Source organism: Bos taurus, chromosome 24 (assembly GCF_002263795.3).
Source record: "Bos taurus isolate L1 Dominette 01449 registration number 42190680 breed Hereford chromosome 24, ARS-UCD2.0, whole genome shotgun sequence".
NCBI lineage: Eukaryota > Metazoa > Chordata > Mammalia > Artiodactyla > Bovidae > Bos > Bos taurus.
Genome location: NC_037351.1, coordinates 60,776,040 through 60,794,949, shown reverse-complemented (window position 1 = coordinate 60,794,949; position 18,910 = coordinate 60,776,040). Strand labels below are relative to the sequence as shown.

At 46.6% G+C, this 18,910-nt stretch overlaps 1 protein-coding gene across 3 annotated transcripts in view; it reads right to left on the bottom strand.

Annotated features, from left to right (window-relative positions):
• Positions 1 to 3,556: 3,556 nt before the first annotated feature.
• The window catches only part of TNFRSF11A (TNF receptor superfamily member 11a), a 62,966-nt gene continuing 47,612 nt past the window's right edge, over positions 3,557 to 18,910 (bottom strand). For all 3 annotated transcript variants that reach the window (XM_059881110.1, XM_059881111.1, XM_010819019.4), the window contains exon 10: positions 3,557 to 6,149. In XM_059881110.1, coding sequence (XP_059737093.1) covers positions 5,824 to 6,149 — 326 coding nt within the window. In that variant the 3' untranslated portion in view covers positions 3,557 to 5,823. The remainder of the gene's footprint in view (positions 6,150 to 18,910) is intronic.

The following is an 18,910-nucleotide window of genomic DNA, read 5'->3' as shown; positions in this document are numbered from 1 at the left end:
AATGCAGGAGACTTGGGTTCGATCCCTGGGTTGGGAAGATCCCCTGGAGAATGGAAAGGCTCCCCGCTCCAGTATTCTGGCCTGGAGAATTCAGTCCATGGGGTCGCAAAGAGCTGGACACGACTGAGTGGCTTTCACTTTCACTACGATCCCACAACTCCACACCTGGGTATTCATTCACCCAGGAGAAGTGAAAGCATGCGTCCACTCATATTATTATAGCAGCTGTATCTGTAATTGCCTCAAGTTGGAAAAAATACAAGTACAGGTGAATAAGTGGTGGTACACCCACAGAATGGAATACTACTCAGCAGTAGAAAATGAACCAATCACCGACGTACCCAACAACTTAGCCGGCTCTCAAGGGTGTTACTGGAAGAAGATAAACTCAAATGGCTCCCTACTGGATGATTCCATTTGGATGACTTTCTGTAATAACAGCACAGAGACAGGGAACAGATGGTGATTACCAGGAATCTGAAGGGAAGGAAGGAGGAAACTGATCACAAAGAGAAATGGGGACTGTGGGGGCACTAAGTATAGCCTACATCCTGACTGCAGCAGCGGTTACCAACCTCTTGTTTTTGTCAAAACTCATAAAACTATATCCCTAAAAAGAGTGAATTGTAGTGGCTATAAATTACAAACTCAATAAACCTGAGGTAAACAAAAACTTGCTTTTTTCCCATGATACAGTAAGTATTTTTGAAAAGTTCTTCTAAGAGCTTTAAATATGCATCTTTTTTTTCATGGTTTCTTTGCCATTGAAATAGAGAGGCCATAAAAACCAATAAAAATGAACTTGCTTTTCCATTTCACTAGGATGATTTACTGCCTCTGCCTAGATTAAGGTAACTCATAGGAGTCTCATCATAAGAATGCAGTTTTTCTTGTGATTCTACAGTCTGTGTAGCCTTGTTTCCAGGGCTACACCTTCTCGTGAGAAATCAAGCGCCTTGGTCACACTGAAAGCTTTCGCTGGGCTCCAGTTCCTGCCCACAGGGGTTTGGGCCTATACCACAACCTCTTCTGTGCTGGCAGCCAATTTATTGTCCTCCCCATGGAGGGAGAGAAAGCCAGGACTCTAGGAGAAAGACAAACGTGCCATTCCAACCCACACATTCCAGTGTCCTTCACTCTGCCCAAGTGTCGGAGCTATGAAGGGCCCACCAGGGCCCATTCTAGCTGTGCGGCCCCGTGAGGCAGTGGGGGTGTCTGGGGACGAGCGGGCCCATTCTAGCTGTGTGCCCCCAGTGAGGCCGTGGGGGTGTCTGGGGATGAGAGGGCCCATTCTAGCTGTGCCCCCAGTGAGGCCGTGAAGGTGTCTGGGGACGAGAGGGCAAACCTCCTTGTTCCATCAGATATGGGAGGAGGGTAACTTCATCAGCCCCTCAGGGTAGAATGAATTTACCAGATCAGACCTGGAATTTGGCATTTTAACTTTTATGCTATTAGACATCTTAATCTTCAATGAAGATTTTTTTGGAAAGTGTTTGTACATGCTAGTTTTATTAATACTAAGGGAATGGGGAGAAGAGATACTGGCTAAGCATGAGTGTCAACCTCACCTTGGGGTCAAGATAACTGGAGTGGTGAGGTGGACAGACAGACAGACATAAAGTCAGACTCCCAAGAGAGACCATGGTGCAGTGAGTCACAGAGGGTCGCATCAGAATCACTTAGGGGTCCCTCCATACTTGAAAATTTATTAACTTCAAACCTCGGGCCACATGGGGCTGTTCTACCAAGGGAGGCAGTTCCTCAGCAGGGGCCACCAGGAAGTGCTGGTCCAGGGTTCCCAGCCTCTGTGCCCCCCTGTACCTTTGCTGACACCTTCCTGTGATACCACCTGACATGCTTGTGCCCCCTGCTGGCTCCACCACGGCCCAGTTTCAGGTCCCCACCTATTTTCGGCAAGGCTGTAGTAGGTGCAAGGTAGTCCATTCCCCAGCATAGCCCTGGGGAGTCAGAAGTTGCACAGATAACCCCTCCCCAGCACTGCAGCAGAGCCATGTTTACAGTCCTCCCCAGCAATCTAGAACCCTGGACTCCCTGGGACTCTCTAATTATCCTCATCCTCTTTTCCAGGGATGCTCATGGCCCAAGCATCAAAAGCACACTGAATAAAAATGATCCAGACTCACCAACCAAACGTTTGGGCCTTTGGATGATTTATCCTTTCTCGCAAATGGATGTTACGCAGCTCATACCCAGAGCCCCCAAAAGCAGATGGCCAAAGGGAGTCACATGCCATCAGAGACTGTCAAAGAGAAAAAACTTCAAAATTATACCTCTTCCACCAGGGCCAGCACTTCGGCTCAGGTCACCCTTTCGCCCAGTACCTCACCATCAAGAGTCTGTTCATTAAATCAGCCTAAACGGTGAACACAACATCGTTTATCTGTTTATGAACAGGTTCTTCTACCCAAAGGATCTCACCAATTTCCTTGATTCTATAAATTATCACTTTTCCATGATCTGTGCCAATGGAAGGCAACAGTACTGTAGACCCAGCACCGTCATCATGGGTATCTGGCTTTGGAAGGAATTTCAGTGCTGAAATACGAACGCAAGTCTCTCATTTGCAGGACTTCACTGCAGTCTGCAGCAAGGGAGCCTGCTCAGTGGAGAAGGGAGCCCTGACCAGGGCTGGGAAATGCCCCTCCCCTGCTCCCGAAGCACCCTCCCCACACCATCTGATAGAGAGATGGCAATGTGCCTGTGCTAGAGAGATGGCAAGAGGGCCCCACGCCCCCTTCACTGTCTCCCAATCCCCCAGGGTTCCCTGCAGTTCTGCGTGCCCTCCCCTTCAATCTGAGCGGTCCTGTGTCTTGCTCTTCTCAAAGAATGAGGCAGTAGTGCCAGCCTGCCAGTTCAAGCTTAGGTCTCAAAAGCATGAGACGGTTTTGCTTGCTCTCTGGGAACCCAGCCACCACCAGGACAAGCAGGCCAGGGTAGCCTGCTGGGAGAATGAGGGGACTGCAGGAAGAGGGTTCAGTCCAGCATCCAGCTGGCCAACCCCCAGCACACCAGCCAGCAATCTGCACGTGGGTCAGCAAGTCCAGCCAGGCTCACCCAGGCCTAATGAACCAACCAAGCTGAGCCAACCCACAGAGGCGGGAGCTAAGTCAATGGTGGTTGTTTTAAACCACTGAATTTTGGGGTACCTTGTTACACACGTAGAGCCCTCTCTCCTCCTGCCCTATGAAGGTTCCAATATCTCACACTCAAACTGCTCTTTTCCTTACAAGGAGAGCGAAGAAAGTAATTCTTTCCATTTCTGAGAGTTGAACTAGGGTGGGGGTAGAAAACACCAGGCTCCATTTCCCTTCAACCCCTCCACCGCACAGCAACCCGCACTTTAAGGAGTTTTACTGGCGGGATCTACGGTGGCTATATTATTAAAACAAGGCACCTTACGTCCCAGCTCTTGTCAAGGTTTCCACCAATGACACAGTATAACCAACATTTGATACCACAGCACGCCACAGAGATCAGAAAGAAGTCAGGTCATTATTTCACAAAAAGATTTGTTTAAACAAGCCATGAAAAAAAGTGTGTTGTCAAATATAAGTTTAATAATCTCTTTATCACATTCCCCAGTTTTCCATTACTGTCTCCATTTCATCCTGTTTACATCTGTCACACACAACTCTATAATACAGACACAGAGCTATATTTGCTGTCCATTTCCTATCATTTAACTGTCTTTGGATCAGTACAGAATTAGCAAGGATCAGCATGGCAAAGAATATAGCTTCTTCTGAAAGTAGATTCTTATGCGTTTATTTAGCACCTTCTATTTAAGGAGCTCAAGATACTTTAACATTCACTGTAGCATTCTTTTGTTACTTCCAAGTAGGGAAAGTGTCAAAAATTACCATTAGTGCCTTTTTGTAGGAAAAATTTTAAAAAAGAAAGCAGAGAAAGGTAAAGTATCAGTGAGATGTGACAGTCACAGTAGAAACTTGGGGCTTTAGCTCTGCCTTCTCCTCAGTGAACTGTAATATAACCAAAGGTATAATAGTTACTTCCATTTTTATAACATCTCTCTTTGGATGGATGTTATCTCAAAGGGCAGTGCAGACAGTAAATTCTCACCAACGGATCATTCTGGCAATAAGCTTATTTCCTGCCATTTTTCATGTCTGCTAAGGAGCCACAGAAATTATAGAGCCACCTCTGCTTCTCCATTAAAAATCATCATCGACAGCTACTATTGTAGCATTTCCAACAGACCTGCAACCAACAGGGAGAAACCCTTGTGTGAGGTCACTGAAGTCTGGACAGTGACTACTATTAGCACTTTCAAAACCTACCAGATCCACAAAATCAATTTTAATGTGCTCAGGCATTGTAACTCTAGTATCTGAGGAAAACAAAGGCTAACTGGCCCAATGGATGAAACACGCCGGGTAACCCCTTTCAACCTGGTCACACTGTATGTTTCCTCACAACAGCACTGATGCTAAGAGAAAGCATCTCTGTGATACATCTTCTTAAGTTCACAATATAAGGACTTGGTTTTTAATTCAGATGCACGGAAAATAACAGGAATGTTTTCCACTTCTACAAGGCTAAACTAAAGACACATATTTAGGAAGAAAATGGGGCCTACTGCCTAACACATTTATGCTCTTCTTGTTTAGAAAGAAACAATGCATATTAACGTCTTTATTCTTCCTTTCTTGAACTTTTGCAGCACCTTCTTTTTTTCACTGAGTGTGCAGGCCACCATCCCATATCCTACTCATTTTCCATGTTTTCCCCATTCTCGAGAATGAGAATGCCAAGTGCAGAAACTTGGAGATTTTTAGAGACTTAGTTACCCAAGTTCTGCTGTCTCTGCTGGGATGGGTATGCACATTCATCTTGGCATATGGATGGGGATGGGGATGAACCATTTTGAGATGGATTAAAGGAGAAAGACACAAATTGCAGCTTTGGGCTGCCCAGAAGTTGACACACACCTAAAAATATTTAGGGGGATTCTCCCTTCCTTTAAAAAAACTGAGAACTCAGAAAAGTTTTCAAAAGCTCAAAGTCTCTCCTCTTGTTTCCCAAGCTTCCCGCCAGGTTTCACATTTCTAGCCTTTTCCCAAAAGTGCTTAATACAGACTCCTCGCCCCCACCCCCTCCATCACTGCACACAGGCACCTGCTTGTGAGAAGGGGTGAAAGAAATATAAAAAAGACCGTCACCCGCAGGAGAATTTTCAAGAAAATCGTTAAACAGTAAAAAGAAAGAAACGGGGTGGGGTGAGGAGACAGTATCAAGAAAAACGTTATGAAAGACAGTGAAATACAAATATCAAATATGGAGAAAGGGCTGGGGGGGAGGATACAGACCCAAATGGAACGGGACAGCCGTAGAAACAGATGCCATTTAGAGACAAACCACTGATGAGCTGATAATGGGAGGTTAAAGGAGAAGAAAAACTAGAAAAGGAGGTAAAAAGGGGAGCGACTGAAGACAGCCACGTGTACCTGTGCAATGCGTTGACACTTGACTGTGGACGGCAGAGTAGTAATAACAAACGTACATTCCCCCCTCCCCCCCGCCAAAGTCCTCGATCCCATTTAAGCAAGGTGGACGAAGGACGCCGGGTCATTTCACGCAGCTGTACCGAACGCAGGGGCGTGAAGGCGCAGACCCCGGGCAACGGCCGCGCCCAACAGGGACCACGCCCCTCCAAGACCACGCCCCGTCGCGCCCCGCCCCGCCCCGCCGCCGGGCGGCGACGCGGCTTCCGACGTGCGGGGCCCGCGTGTGGAGGCCCAGCGGCCCCGAGGGGCGCAGAGAACCGCCAATGCTGCTCCCGGCTCAGCGCCGCGTCTCGGCCGCCCCCTGCTCCTGCACCGGCCGCGAGGCCTTGTCGGGCTCCGGGGCGCCGCACTCCTGCAGTCCTGGGCCCACGTCGAGGCTGGCGCACGCATCCGGGAAGCGCGGCCCGAGGCCAGCGAACGAGTCGCAGCGCGGCGAGCTCTCCTCCTGCACCGGGCGTCCCGCCGGCTCCCCCGCGCCGCCGCCCGGCCCCGCCGGGCCCTCCTGCGAGTTCTGACTGACGTAGACCACGATGATGTCGCCCTTGAAGTTCATCACCTGCCCGCTGGAAATAAACGTGGAGTTACTGTTTCCAGTCACACTGCCTGCAGGGGAGAGGAAGAGGGAAGCGCAGAGTGAGTCAGGGATCTGGGCGGGAGGCTGGTGGACCCCCCCGGCTCCGGACACGCGCGCCGTCACCTCCCCCGGCCTGACCCAGAGAGGAGGAGGGGCGCGAGGAGGAGGCAGCTCGGGCGTCGTCGCTGGCCGCGTGGGCGGCACGCGGGCAGCACCGCAGGCCCACGGATGGGCTCCGGTGTTGCGGCCGGCGCGCGCGTGTGACGGATGCGCCGCAGACACGGCCCAGGGCGCAGCGGTGGTCCGTGTGTCGGGAAAGCAGCAGAGGCTGGAGGGGAGGCCGCCGCTGACCCGACCCGGGGCCCACCTCAGCCCAGCCTCCTCGCTCAGCGCGCTCCCATCTTTTTACCCTCCCTGGAGAGGTCCCTGAGCCCAGCCCTGGATGGCCCTGGGGCCACGTGGGCCCAGGATCTAGCAGAAATTAACTTCCTTAACATTTTTTTTTTAACTCCTAGAAAAAGATTAAGGGAAAAAAAAAAAAAAAAAACAACTCAAAAACAATCTTACAAAACACTGTTCCCTTCTGAACCCTGAGGTGGGGGGTTGTTTTGTCCCCAGGGTGTTCTATCATGACCTTTTGTGGGTGACTGGATTTAGCCAGTCTTTAATTAGTGAGCCTTTTGAAAACCAAATAGAAAGTTCAGTGAATACTAGGACACCTACTGCCTCCTACTTTAAAGACTAATTGCTCTAGAAATGACCCCGGGTGAAAATCAGTGCCAGAAACCAAGCAGAAGCAGCAAAGCCCCAACCGTCAGCAACACAAGCAGAATCTCAGTCTGACCAGGGAAGGCGAACAGCACAACAAACAGCGCCTCACTGTTAACGCCATCTTTTCTGCTCCTTCTCTGTTATGACAAAGCTTAATAAAAATTTACACAAGTAAAACTTTTTATCATTACTCTCCATGAAGAGATTTCCTCCCATATGGAGGGCATATTTTGGATGGTCTGACTTAAGAACCAACAGCATCCAGGGAATCCCAGGAGCCTTTCCATCCACCCAAAGGGCACCTGCAGAGATGCTGAGACAGGCCCTGTGGCCCATTACAGGGATTTCAATGAAAACAGATTTCAAATATGAGCCACAAATTGGAAGTCATAATTGAGGATTTATAACTCACGCCGTTTTTCCCATAGGTAGCTGTGTTGGGTGTGACCCTAGATGGGTGGTGGCAGGGGAATTTATTAATTCCCCAAGCAACTTAGGCAAGGCTAGCTAGTATTCCATTCAGCAACACGTTCTCCATTCCCTCTAAAACATTTAAACATGATCCAGCAATCCCACTCCTGGGCATATATCCAGAGAAAACTATAGTTTGAAAGGATAATGCAGCCCGGTGTTCATTGCAGTGCTGTTTACAATAACCAAAACACGGGAGCAACCTAAATGTCCATCAACAGGAATGAATAAAGAAAAGTGGTACATACAAACAATGGCACATTACCGAGCCCTTCAGAAAGATGAAATAGTGTTATTTGCAGCTACATGGATGGACCTAGAGATGATCATAGTAAGCAAGTCAGACAGACAAATATCATACGATACCACTTATATGAGGAATCAAAAAAATGATACAGATGAACTTATTTACAAAATAGAAGCAGACTCACAGAAAACAGCTTATAGTTAACAAAGGGGAAAAGTGAAAGAGGGCATAAGTTGGGAACTTGGAATTGATATATACATACTGCTGTATTTAAGACAGATAACCTACAAACACCTTCTGTCTTTGTAGGAACTCAATATTCTGCAATAACCTAAAAGGGAAAAGAATTTGAAAAAGAATAGGTATACATATAACTGAATCACTTTGCTATCTACCTGAAACTAAAACAACATTGTAAATAAAACTAAACTCCAATATGAAACAAAAATTAAAAAATAAACAGGTGTGCCTATAATCCAGCACACCCTAAGCTAGGGGTCTACTCTCCAGTATGCCGATGTCTTTCTGCTCCCACCAGTTACCAAGTTCTCAGGTCTGTTTTTAACTAGTTGAACTCATGAAATCTAATTAAATACAAGCATACCTTGTTTTCTTGCTTGAGTTTATTGTGCTTTGAACACACTGGGTTTTGTATAAATTGAAGGTTTGTGGCAACCTGCAATGTCAGATAATGTCAGCATTTCTTGGCAATAAAGGATTTTTAAGGTATCTACATTGTTTTTAGACATGCTGTCACACTTAGTAGACAGCGTATGGTGTAAACACAATTTCATATGCACTGGGAAACCAAAAGGTTCATGCGACTCACTTGACTATGATGTGTGCTTTCTTGTGGTGGTCTGGAACTGAGCCTGCAGTACACCCAAGGTCTGTCTCTGTGTAAAGTTGTGAAAGGTAAGTGTGAAAAAAGGCAAATGCTTCTAAGAAAACTAAAGTGAATGCTTTGCAATGACCCAAATAAATGTGAGACACTAAACACAAAAGACATCAACCAGCTGCTGAACTGGACAAGGCCTCTGTTAAAAGAAAACAAGAAAAGGAGTCTTTAAAAATGCAGAAGGAGTTTACACTCAAATTTGTTCTGCAAAGATCTATAATTTCTCATTCCCCACTAAAGAAACAGAAATTGGGAATTAGGATGGTGTGGTTAATGTGAAAAAGGCTCAGGAAACTATAACCAACCAACACATATGTCCCTGTACTAAAAAAAGTCAATGTGTGAATGTAAGTTATGTGTTTTAAGTTAAAGATGTTTAAGATATGAACTTGTAAATGACTTTTTCAAGTAACTCAGCAACCAACCAAGCCTGACACAAGGGCTCCTACCATAGCAGCAGCAGAATGAATGAATATAATAACCAAGAGAAGTCTTCCTAGTTGAGGGATCACTAGTTAAACACAAAAGTCAACGTGAGAAATCAAAAGTGATACGTGTATACCATAAACATTCCATTCCAGTTTAAAATATACCATGTTTAACAATAAAAAACAAAAGATACTATGTTTATTTAATAAGAGCAGCAATTGTAAGTGGCTTTAAAGTGTGATTTTTTTTTCTTGGTGTATTTCTTCTAGCTTTTTATTATTTCAACATTGACTGCTGATTCTGTCATTTTTCCAAAATTATATAAACCTACACACAAGGCAATGCTCACCAAAGTATGACTGATTTATGGTCTTGAATCAAATATCCTCTTCATATTGATTTATCTGTTTTTGTCATGGTATATATAATTTCTCCATCCTTTAAAATTTTGTTTTCCAACAAATCATCATCATGACTCCATTGTTGTTAACCTTATTCCTTGTCAGAATCTTCAGTCTGTCTGAACTCAGATTGAAAAACAGTTTTTAAACCATCCTCTTACACGTCAAGATTTTGTGTTAAACTTTTCTTCTTAAGAATTTCATTCCATGCCTTTGCCTCATGGCCAACATATCTTTGATTTACTCTATAGGGTCTATATTCTTATTTTCTAATTTTTTCCAAAATAGAACTCAAACCCTTTTGCATAAGAGATATATTTAAACATTTCAGAATCCTTTGATCCATAGATTGGATCAAGAATATTATTCTTGGGATGGGGAGGTAAAGTAGAGGGGGGAGGAACGAAAAAAAACAAAACTTTATAAATTCCTGACAATTAGGATGTAAAGACCAGTTACTTAGAAAGAGTATGAGATGCTCAATTTTATTCTTCATGTATTTCCTTATCAGAAGTACAATTAATGATAAAGACCATCTTTGATCAAGTCCAAGTCTGTCCTATTCACACTGACTTTTTATGAGAGGAATAAACTGGTACAGACAAGACTTCTTTAAGAAGTTCTACTTATTTGCCAGTAGCAGTCAGTGGCAACGGAGCCATGTTCAGGGGCACGTAACCCGTGCAGCCACCCAGGACCCTGTGCTCAGAAGGGCCCCAGGCTTGTTTAATGTTGCTGCCATCTTGAAACTCTTACTAATATTTGCAGAAGGGGCTTCGTAGTTTCACTGCCCTGGGCTCTGGAAACTTCACAGCTGGTGACAGACAGCCCTCAGAAGCCCTGCTCTGTGTTCTCCCCCTCACTGATGCTCTAACTTAGTGTCACTCTTTGGGGAGGTAACAGTTTATAAACTGGACATGTTTCAATATTGCAGACCTGTCTGCCGATCTACTTTTCTCTACTGAGAAAGAACTTGAGTTTTTAAAAACTCTTGAGTTGCAGAGGATATCCACCAGTGCTCCTACAACACAGATTGTATGATATGTTTCCTTGGTGTTCACGTCACATGTCACTTGCTGTAGAACTTTCAACACCCACTTTCTGAGAGAACTACCGAGACTTGTCCCTTTGAGAGAAGGTCTGCTGACTGGATCAGCGATACCCCGAAGGTTTTGCCTCTGATCCTGTTTTGGTTCATTTAAAGTGAAAGGAGGGGCCTTCCCTGGCGGTGCAGCGGCTAAGACCCTGCACTCCCAATGCGGGGAGCTCAGGTTTTACCCCAGGCTAGGGAACTGGATCTCACGTGCTGCACAACTAAGAGTTCGCAGGCCCCAACTAAAGATCCTGCGTGCCGCAGACAAGACCCAGAGCAGCCGAATAAACAATTGATTACAAAATTTAGATTATATTTTAAAAAGTACAGTGAGCACTCAGTCAGCTGCCAGGCGGTCCAAGTGCAGAATCCTTCTAGCGTTTTATCCCCCAATCTTGCACAGTCTCACCAATCCCACCTGCAACAGCAAAACGATTTTGGCAGCTCATTCTTTGAATTGTCCTGAAGCACTTCATCATTTTCATAGAAATAATTCTCATGCTTATCAAATTCATTTTTTTAAACCAGTTAATGTACAGTTAAAGTTTTAAATTACAAAAGGATCAGCTCACACTCACGGGACTGGGATGACCCATGGATTTTAGTAAGCTTGGCCATTCATTGGCTAGGAGCAGCAGGTCCCAGGCGTTCCAGCCTAGAGTGACCCACTAGCTGTGAGTCATCCGTCAGTGTGTGGTCGGCTTCCATCAGCTCCCTCTACAGAGGCTAGGAGAATGCAGGTTCATCTGTGGTTAAGTGGAGCTAGATTAAGATTAAGCTAGGTCACTATTACAGTAATAACAGTGACGTGACCTGTGTGCTCAGTCGCTCAGCCATGTCCTACTCTTTGCGACCCCGTGGACTATAGCCCGCCAGGCTCCTCTGTCCATGGGATTCTCCAGGCAAGGATACTGGAGTGGGTTGCCATGCTCTCCTCCAGGGATCTTCCCGACCCAGGGATCGAACCCTCGCCCCTCATGTCTCCTGCAGGTTCTTTACCACCAGTGCCACCAGGGAAGCAGGAACAGTGGTACAACACCCCGAGTCCAGAGCTCACGACGTGTCCCCTCTATGCTAGACGGGCAGCATTATCACACCAGCTTGCCGTTACTCCGCACCTGAGTGCCTCAGGCTTGCTTCCTTCCCCCCTGGACTGACTAACGTGACTTTAATAATGAAAACTAACACCCTTCTTTCCCAGCCTTGTCACATGCAGACTCACCTGCAAGTAATCTACTAACTTCAATGGCGTGCTAGTCTCCGCCGTCTCAACTTCAATAGCAAAAAGATTTTGGTGGCTTAGAGTGGTGTCTCACTCCCTGAAGAGCAGAAAGTGCGTGACAGTGACTAGCGGGGTGCTGGTTTCAGCAGCTTCCCGAGCCCAGGAGGGCCAGAAACGGGGCTGGGACGGAGGAGCAGACAGGCTCTGAAAGCCCTGATTCCCGCCACCCCCCCGGCTTGGCCTCGACTCGCTGTGGAATCCGGGACAAACCACCTAACAGTATAGTCTGCTCCTTTATGAAACGAGCATCAGCATTCAGGCCCATCTAGCCTGGCAGGTGCAGCGCCAGAGCAGGCACATGATAAATGTGAAGTGAATGAATACAGGGATGTGTGAATGCCTGGCAGGACAGCGTAGGGTCGAACGAGATGGTGGCTTAGAAAACGCTTGGGAAATAACAAAGAATTTTTCACAGGTGCAAGGCTGGCATTACTCCTCCCAGAATCTAACAGCTGTGCTCATGACACTTCCCAACGGGGAAAGGTCTCGAGCAGCCATGTGCTTTTCCCACTGCTGTCTTGCTGAAGGATTTCAACTGATCTTGAAGACTGAAAGGGCACTTACCTCTAGATATCTAACCAACTTTTGTTTTCTTGCTGAAGTGATCCATCATTCTAACCATCTCTGGTTTGAACACTCATCTGAGTAACTCTACACGAATTCCCCCACTGTCTCGTTTTCCATCATGCAGGTCAGCTGTGACTTGGAGGTAGCACTACAGTAGGTCAAGGTTTCTTTCTTTCTTTGGCTGGACCATGCAACATATGGGATCTTAGTTCTCGGACCAGGATTGAACGTGTGCTGCCTGCACTGGAAACTCAGAGTCTTAACCACTGGACCACCAAGCAAGTCCAAGAGTAGGTCAAGGCTTTGAGTGAGTTGCTGATATCCTTATCTTGTGTTATGCCTCAGTCCAGAATTGTCCTTGCCTACAACTAATCATTCCCTAAGATCTGCTTTCTACCATTCAGCGGGTTTTACATGGTCGTGTGAACGGACCTGACAGGGCGAGGCCCTGGGGTGGTGAGGCAATAGGACTGCATGTCCACACGGTGGGTGCCCCGTGGTTGCCATGGTTTCTGCAGTTGGTGCATGCCCTGGAAGGGGTAGCTCTCTCCACTGAGAACCAAGGATGCAACAGGATGTTCTGGCTGGTAAGGGGGGAATGTGAAGAAGGAATGGGGTGCATGAGACTTGTCCAAGATGCCTTAAGGCATCTTGAGGTCTTTATAGGTCCCAGTTGTCCGCAGGGGCTTCCTCGGTGGCTCAGCAGGTAAAGAATCTACCTGCAATGCCAGAGTTGCAGGAGATGTGGGTTTGATCCCTGCGTCAGGAAGATCCCCTGGAGGAGGGGCCTGGGAAATAACCATGGACAAAGGAGCCTGGTAGGCTACAGTCCATGGGGTCACAAAGAGCGGAACTCGACTGAAGCGACTGAGCACACACGTACAAGCCACAGACCTCTGGGAATACAAGCTAAACCAGGCCAGTCACTTCCCTCTTCCTCACTGTCTGAAGCTGCCTTTCTGCCAGCTTTTTCCCAATCAAAGCTGCCCCTAGCATTTATTTTAACTTTATTTTACTTGCAAAACAGGATGAGGTTTGAGGCATGTGGAAGAAAGAGCCTTCCTCACCAAAGAATTGGTAACTGCAACAGAGGGGACTCAGGCCAGGGGAGCCATCACCTCTTGACACAGACACTAGCGTCTCTTCCCGTGGAAACCTCTGGGCCTGGCCTGGCCTCACCACTGCCCCTTGCTCAACCTGAGTAGCCAGTGATCCCGGCCCAAGTTTGCCTGTATTCTATGGCTCACTGAGGATTCTCCAGTGCACGATAAACAAATGAAAACAGTATCATTGGCACTGATTTGTAGGGAGACCATGCCATGGTTCAAGGCACAGGCTTCAGAATCAGCTGTATGAGTTGTGGTCTCATTGCTGACTCGCTGTGTGGTCCTGGGTGAGGAATGTGCCCATAGGATTTCTGTGAGGAAGTAAGAAGGTAAGCATTAGTCGCTCATCCAGTTCCAACTCTCAGCAACCCCATGGACTGTAACCCTCCAGGCTCCTCTGTCTTTGGAATTCTCCAGGCAAGAACACTGGAGTGGGTTGCCATTCCCTTCCCCAGGGGATCTTCCCAACCCAGGGATCGAACCTGGGGCTCCCACATTACAGACAGATTCTTTACTGTCTGAGCCACCAGGGAAGCCAAACTTAGCCAGCATCTGGTAACGCATACCTCTGATTTTGTCGTTCAGTTGCTAAGTCACTTTCAATTCTTTGCAACCCCAGGGACTGCAGCACGTCAGTCTCCTCTGTTCTCCATTGTTTCCCAGTTTGCTCAAATTCATCTCCATTGAGCCAATGATGTCATCCAACATCTCCTTCTCTGTCGTCCCCTTCTCTTCTTGCTCTCAATCTCTCCCAGCATCAGGGTCTTTTCCAATGAGTTGACTCTTCACATCAGGCGACCAAAGTATTGGAGCTTCACTTTCAGCATCAGTCCTTCCAATGAATAATCAGGGTTGGATTTCCTTTAGGATTGACTGGTTTGATCTCCTTGCTGTCCAAGGGACTCTCCAGAGTCTTTTCCAGCATCACAATTCAAAAGCATCGATTCTTTGGTGTTCAGCCTTCTTTATGGTCCAACTCTCATACCTCTGATATCACTGATAAAAATACAACCTTCAGGATGTCAGAACAGTCTTAATATATCTCTTAACACAGGCGATTGTTAGACCTCTATGTGAAGGCTATCTAAAAGGATGCTTTGAGAACCAGCATGACATGAGAGTTCTGACTTTTTTATTTTCTGGATATTTATTTATTTGGCTGCACCTGGTCTTCGTTGTAGCACGTGGTGTGCAGTTCCCTGACCAGGGATTGAGCCCCAGCCCCCTGCATTGGAAGCATGGAGTCTTAACCACTGGACTACCCAGGGAAGTCTTGAGGGTTTTCATTAAATTAGAAAATCTGAAGTTTCTAACATTTAAAATGGGTTGGTTGGCTTCACATTAATATTTAATGTGATTTAGGAAAAATTTTCAGGTCATTTGAGAAAGTTAAAAATAGCATTTTAAGTCAACAGAAACAATGAACAAATGAAGTATCTTATCAAGACCAGAAAGATGTATATACTTTGTGAACTCCCTGTTTTCATAGCAAGCTCCATGGAATCACTATTTCTCAGGCAGAGAGAATAAGCTTCCTTGTAAGAACCCAATTCCTGACAGAATTTACATTTTAAAGCAAGGTAATGCACACTTGTCTCCTCAAAGGCTTATTATGTTGTTTAAAATGCATGATGTATGAATATTAAATCACAAGAACTATAGCAAATATTATCACCTAATTGTCATGTAGATTTTCTTCCAAGGAAAAGAACTAAAAATATACACAAATACACTCAAATTACCCAAGCTATATTGGGTTCTTCTGGAATTTTTTAAAAACATATTTTATATTTAACCCATATGCTTCTCATGTGATTTTCCTTTTTATGGAAATGTAAGATCTGTTTCAGGCATTTGGAAGAAACTGGGTCTATGATGATATGGGAAGGGAAGCAGGATTTAATAGTTCCATTCTGAATCATGCTTGAAAATTACTTAGAATGGCTCATAAATGAAACCTTTCCAAAAATGAGCCTCGTTAGAACAGAAAGAAGGTAAGCAGGACTAAATGAAAGCATATAGTGAACAAAATTTTCATATATTTTGAAATAATGCACTGACTTTTAGCACCAATGAATGCTGAATTTTATTACCAAATAACTGAACTATAAAGTATTTTTAACTTATAGAGTCCTGGAGCTAATGCCTGCTCCTGTAATACTTGGCTAAATGTCAAACATGTGGCTCAGTAAACAAAGTCTCCCTGGTGCTCAGACAGCAAAGACTCTGCCTGCAGTGCAGGAGACCCAGGGTCAATCCCTGGGTCAGGAAGATCCCCTGAAGAAGGGAATGGCAACCCACTCCAGTATTCTTGCCTGGACAATTCCATGGACAGAGGAGCCTGGTGGGCTGCAGTCCATAGGGACCCAGAAAAGTTGGACATGACTGAGTGACTAACACTTTTCACCTTCCAAAATCAATAAAAGTTAGTGGATGGCATTTCAGCAGGAAAGAGAAGCGCGCTAGAAACAGAGGACTGTTCTTTGCTTGAGGGGAGGGGAGAAAGGGGAAGAAAACTGGGATAAAAAGACCTTATCGGTCTCACAGGATGGAAGTGGATGGTCAAAAACAGTCGTTTCAGGACGGGGTGGGGCCCAGGGATGGGAGGCCTGGAAGGGGTACCCGGGAGTCGGGTGGGGCCCTCACCCTCCTGAGTCCCAGGCTCCCAGGCCTGAGCCTGGGTGTGTCTGTGCCGCTTGGATGGACCAGCATCCTTACTCTATGGGATTTCACAGAGTCGGACACGACTGAAGTGACTTAGCAGCAGCAGAAGCAAGCTGCCTTGGGAGAGACTAGGAAGGCCAGGCGTGGTGACGGTCATGGCAACTCCTACCAAATAACTGGCCGTGGCTGCCTCAAGATGGTTGTTGTTAAAGATGTGGGTATCCTGGGCTCGGTGAGAAGGATGCCAGGGGTTGTTACCAGGGGCTGCTGGGGGCACAGACAGGGAGTTTCCCTTGTTTAGGAAGCAGCATTTGAGCTTCCCTGGTGGCTCAGTGCTAAAGAATCCGCCTGCAATGCAGGAGGTGCAAGAGACTTGAGTTCAGTCCTTGGGTCTGGAAGATCCCCTGGAGGAGGAAATGGCAACCCAGTCTGGTCTTCTTGCCAGGAAAACCGTGGACAGAGGAGCCAGGCAGGCTATAATCCATGGGGTCACAAAGAGTTGGACAAAATCTGAGCAGGGACTTGAAGGTCAGGAGGCACTGGGTGCTCTGGAAAGGGGACAGGGCAGGGACGAGGCAGCCACACGAAGGGAAGCATGTGGGCTCGAGCAGGAAGGGGAGAGGTTCCTGCCAAAGGGGCCACGTGGAGGTGGGCGAGCTGGCAAAGGGGCCCACGGGGCGCCCGCTAGAGAGGGGCCTGCGCAGGGGGCCGCACTTTCTCAGATTATTGATTCTTTTCATGTTCTCCACTCCCTGGCGTCCATCCCTACTTCCAAACTTTTCCATGTCTCCATGTCTCAGCAGAACCTCAGTAAAGACTTGATAGAGAATCGTGTAGCTGGTGCTCATGAAGAATCATTAGTTGTGCTCATGAAGAATTATTGTGAGCCCCATGAAGAAACACCTCTCTCCAGCTCAGAAGTGTCTGAACCAATTATGTCATCTCAGGAGCCAGAATCAAGTCACCGGCCAGCTGGTGACACCTGCATCACCAGAAGCCATTCTTTCTTGTACATGGAATGATTTTCTAGACAGAAGCCTGCAAACTCCAGGTGAAAGAGCTTGTCACTAGGTAACCAGCATGACATCATCAGGAGACTTTAAGGCGTCAGTTAGGGCACGGTTACACAGACTTCGACCATAGCGTCTTTTCCTCTCCACTGCTTTTGGCTGACAATCCTCCCTGCTCTTTAAGAGTTGTAACATGGCTATAATAGACTTACCGTCGGGTGTTATTTTTGAAAGATATGCTTATGGAGCTGTTTGAAGAGCTATCGTCGTCTGCAAAAGTTGGGTGCCAAGAAGGTGCTTTTCCTACTGAGGAAGTGTCCAGGCCTGTCATTTCTGCACAAACCCCTTGATTTGGTTGCAAGATTTTTTTTTTTTCATTTTAAATACTCACACATATAAATCCAAAAGCCAATAAAAAGGTCACCTCCCTCAAGTCCTAAGAAGATGGTGCCTTTTAGGATTAAGCTCACTCATAACTTTTACCCAAGCACCATCCTCTTTCACACCTTTTTATAGAACATAAAGCACGACAATTTTTAAAAAGCAGTAAAGAAGCACTCCCTGGTGGTCCAACGGCTAAGACGCCTTGCTCCCAGTGTGGGGGCCCGGGTTTGATCCATGGTTAGGGAGCTAGATCCCACAAGCCACAACTACGGCCCGGAACAGGCAAGTGAATTTTCTTTTTTTTTTTTTTTTTAAAGTAATAATGGGCTTCCCTGGTGGCTCAGACAGTAAAGAACCCGCCTGCAATGTGGGAGACCTGGGTTTGATCCCTGGGTTGGGAAGATCCCCGGGAGGAGGGCATGGCAACCCATACCAGGGTTTTTGCCTGGAGAATCCCCATGGACAGAGGAGCCTGGTGAGCTACCGTCCTTGGGGCCACAAAGAGTCGGACACGACTGACTGATGACTAAGCACAGCACAGCACTAACGAGGAACTTCCCTGGTGGTTTAGTGGCTAAGACTCCACGATCTCAATGGAGGGGGACCAACTAATGACACAGCTAAAGATCCCGCATTGCACAGCTAAGACCTGGCACAGCCAGGAGAAAGAAAAAGCAATAACGAGAAAGTGCTGTTTGGACCAGGAACCAGGAGGCCATTCATGTAGAAGTAATTATACAGGCAACAGCGCAGCCTCAAAACTCAGTCTGGCTGCTCCTCAGGCGAACACGATCTGGCCCGCTTGCTGGCAGCGCTCTGCGGATGTTTTATATGGCTGAGCACCAGATTTAGACAGAAAAAGCAGTGTAAACTTCTTGCAAATTAACACCACTTAGTGGATGGTACACATTTTTTTCCCCTTTTTTCCATGGTTAGATGTTTAATGCTGGAGAGAAATAAAGGATACAAGCAGAGATGGGCACTGTTTTAACTCTTCATAGGACAGTTCAAATCTGCCATTTTGATATCATGACACTAAGGAAGAAAAAAATGATCTCTTTCTCTTTGGCCAACATTGCTCTTCCTAGAACTGCGTCCGTTTTTCACACGGCAGCAACGGTACCTTTGTGACGTCAGCAACTGAGAAAGGGCTCTGTCCCAGCAGAGTCAGGGACTTGGCCCCTGCCCCGTGGAGGCTCCGAGCTCCCTGCAGCCCCAAGACCTCACGCTTTGTGTGTGTGTCCAATCAGTGGAAAGAAAAGTCACCTCCAGAAAAGAAAGAGAACCACACAAAGGAACCGCAGAGCCAAACTTTTAGATATGGAGATCCCTTAAAATCTTTGAAAAAAGAAAGCTGAGGCCTTTGGAAGGAAATATACATCAGGGTTCTTTGAAAAATACCCCCAGCTTATCTCCCTCTTTCATTTTGACTGAGAGCCGATCGAGCATTGACACAGCAGTGAATCT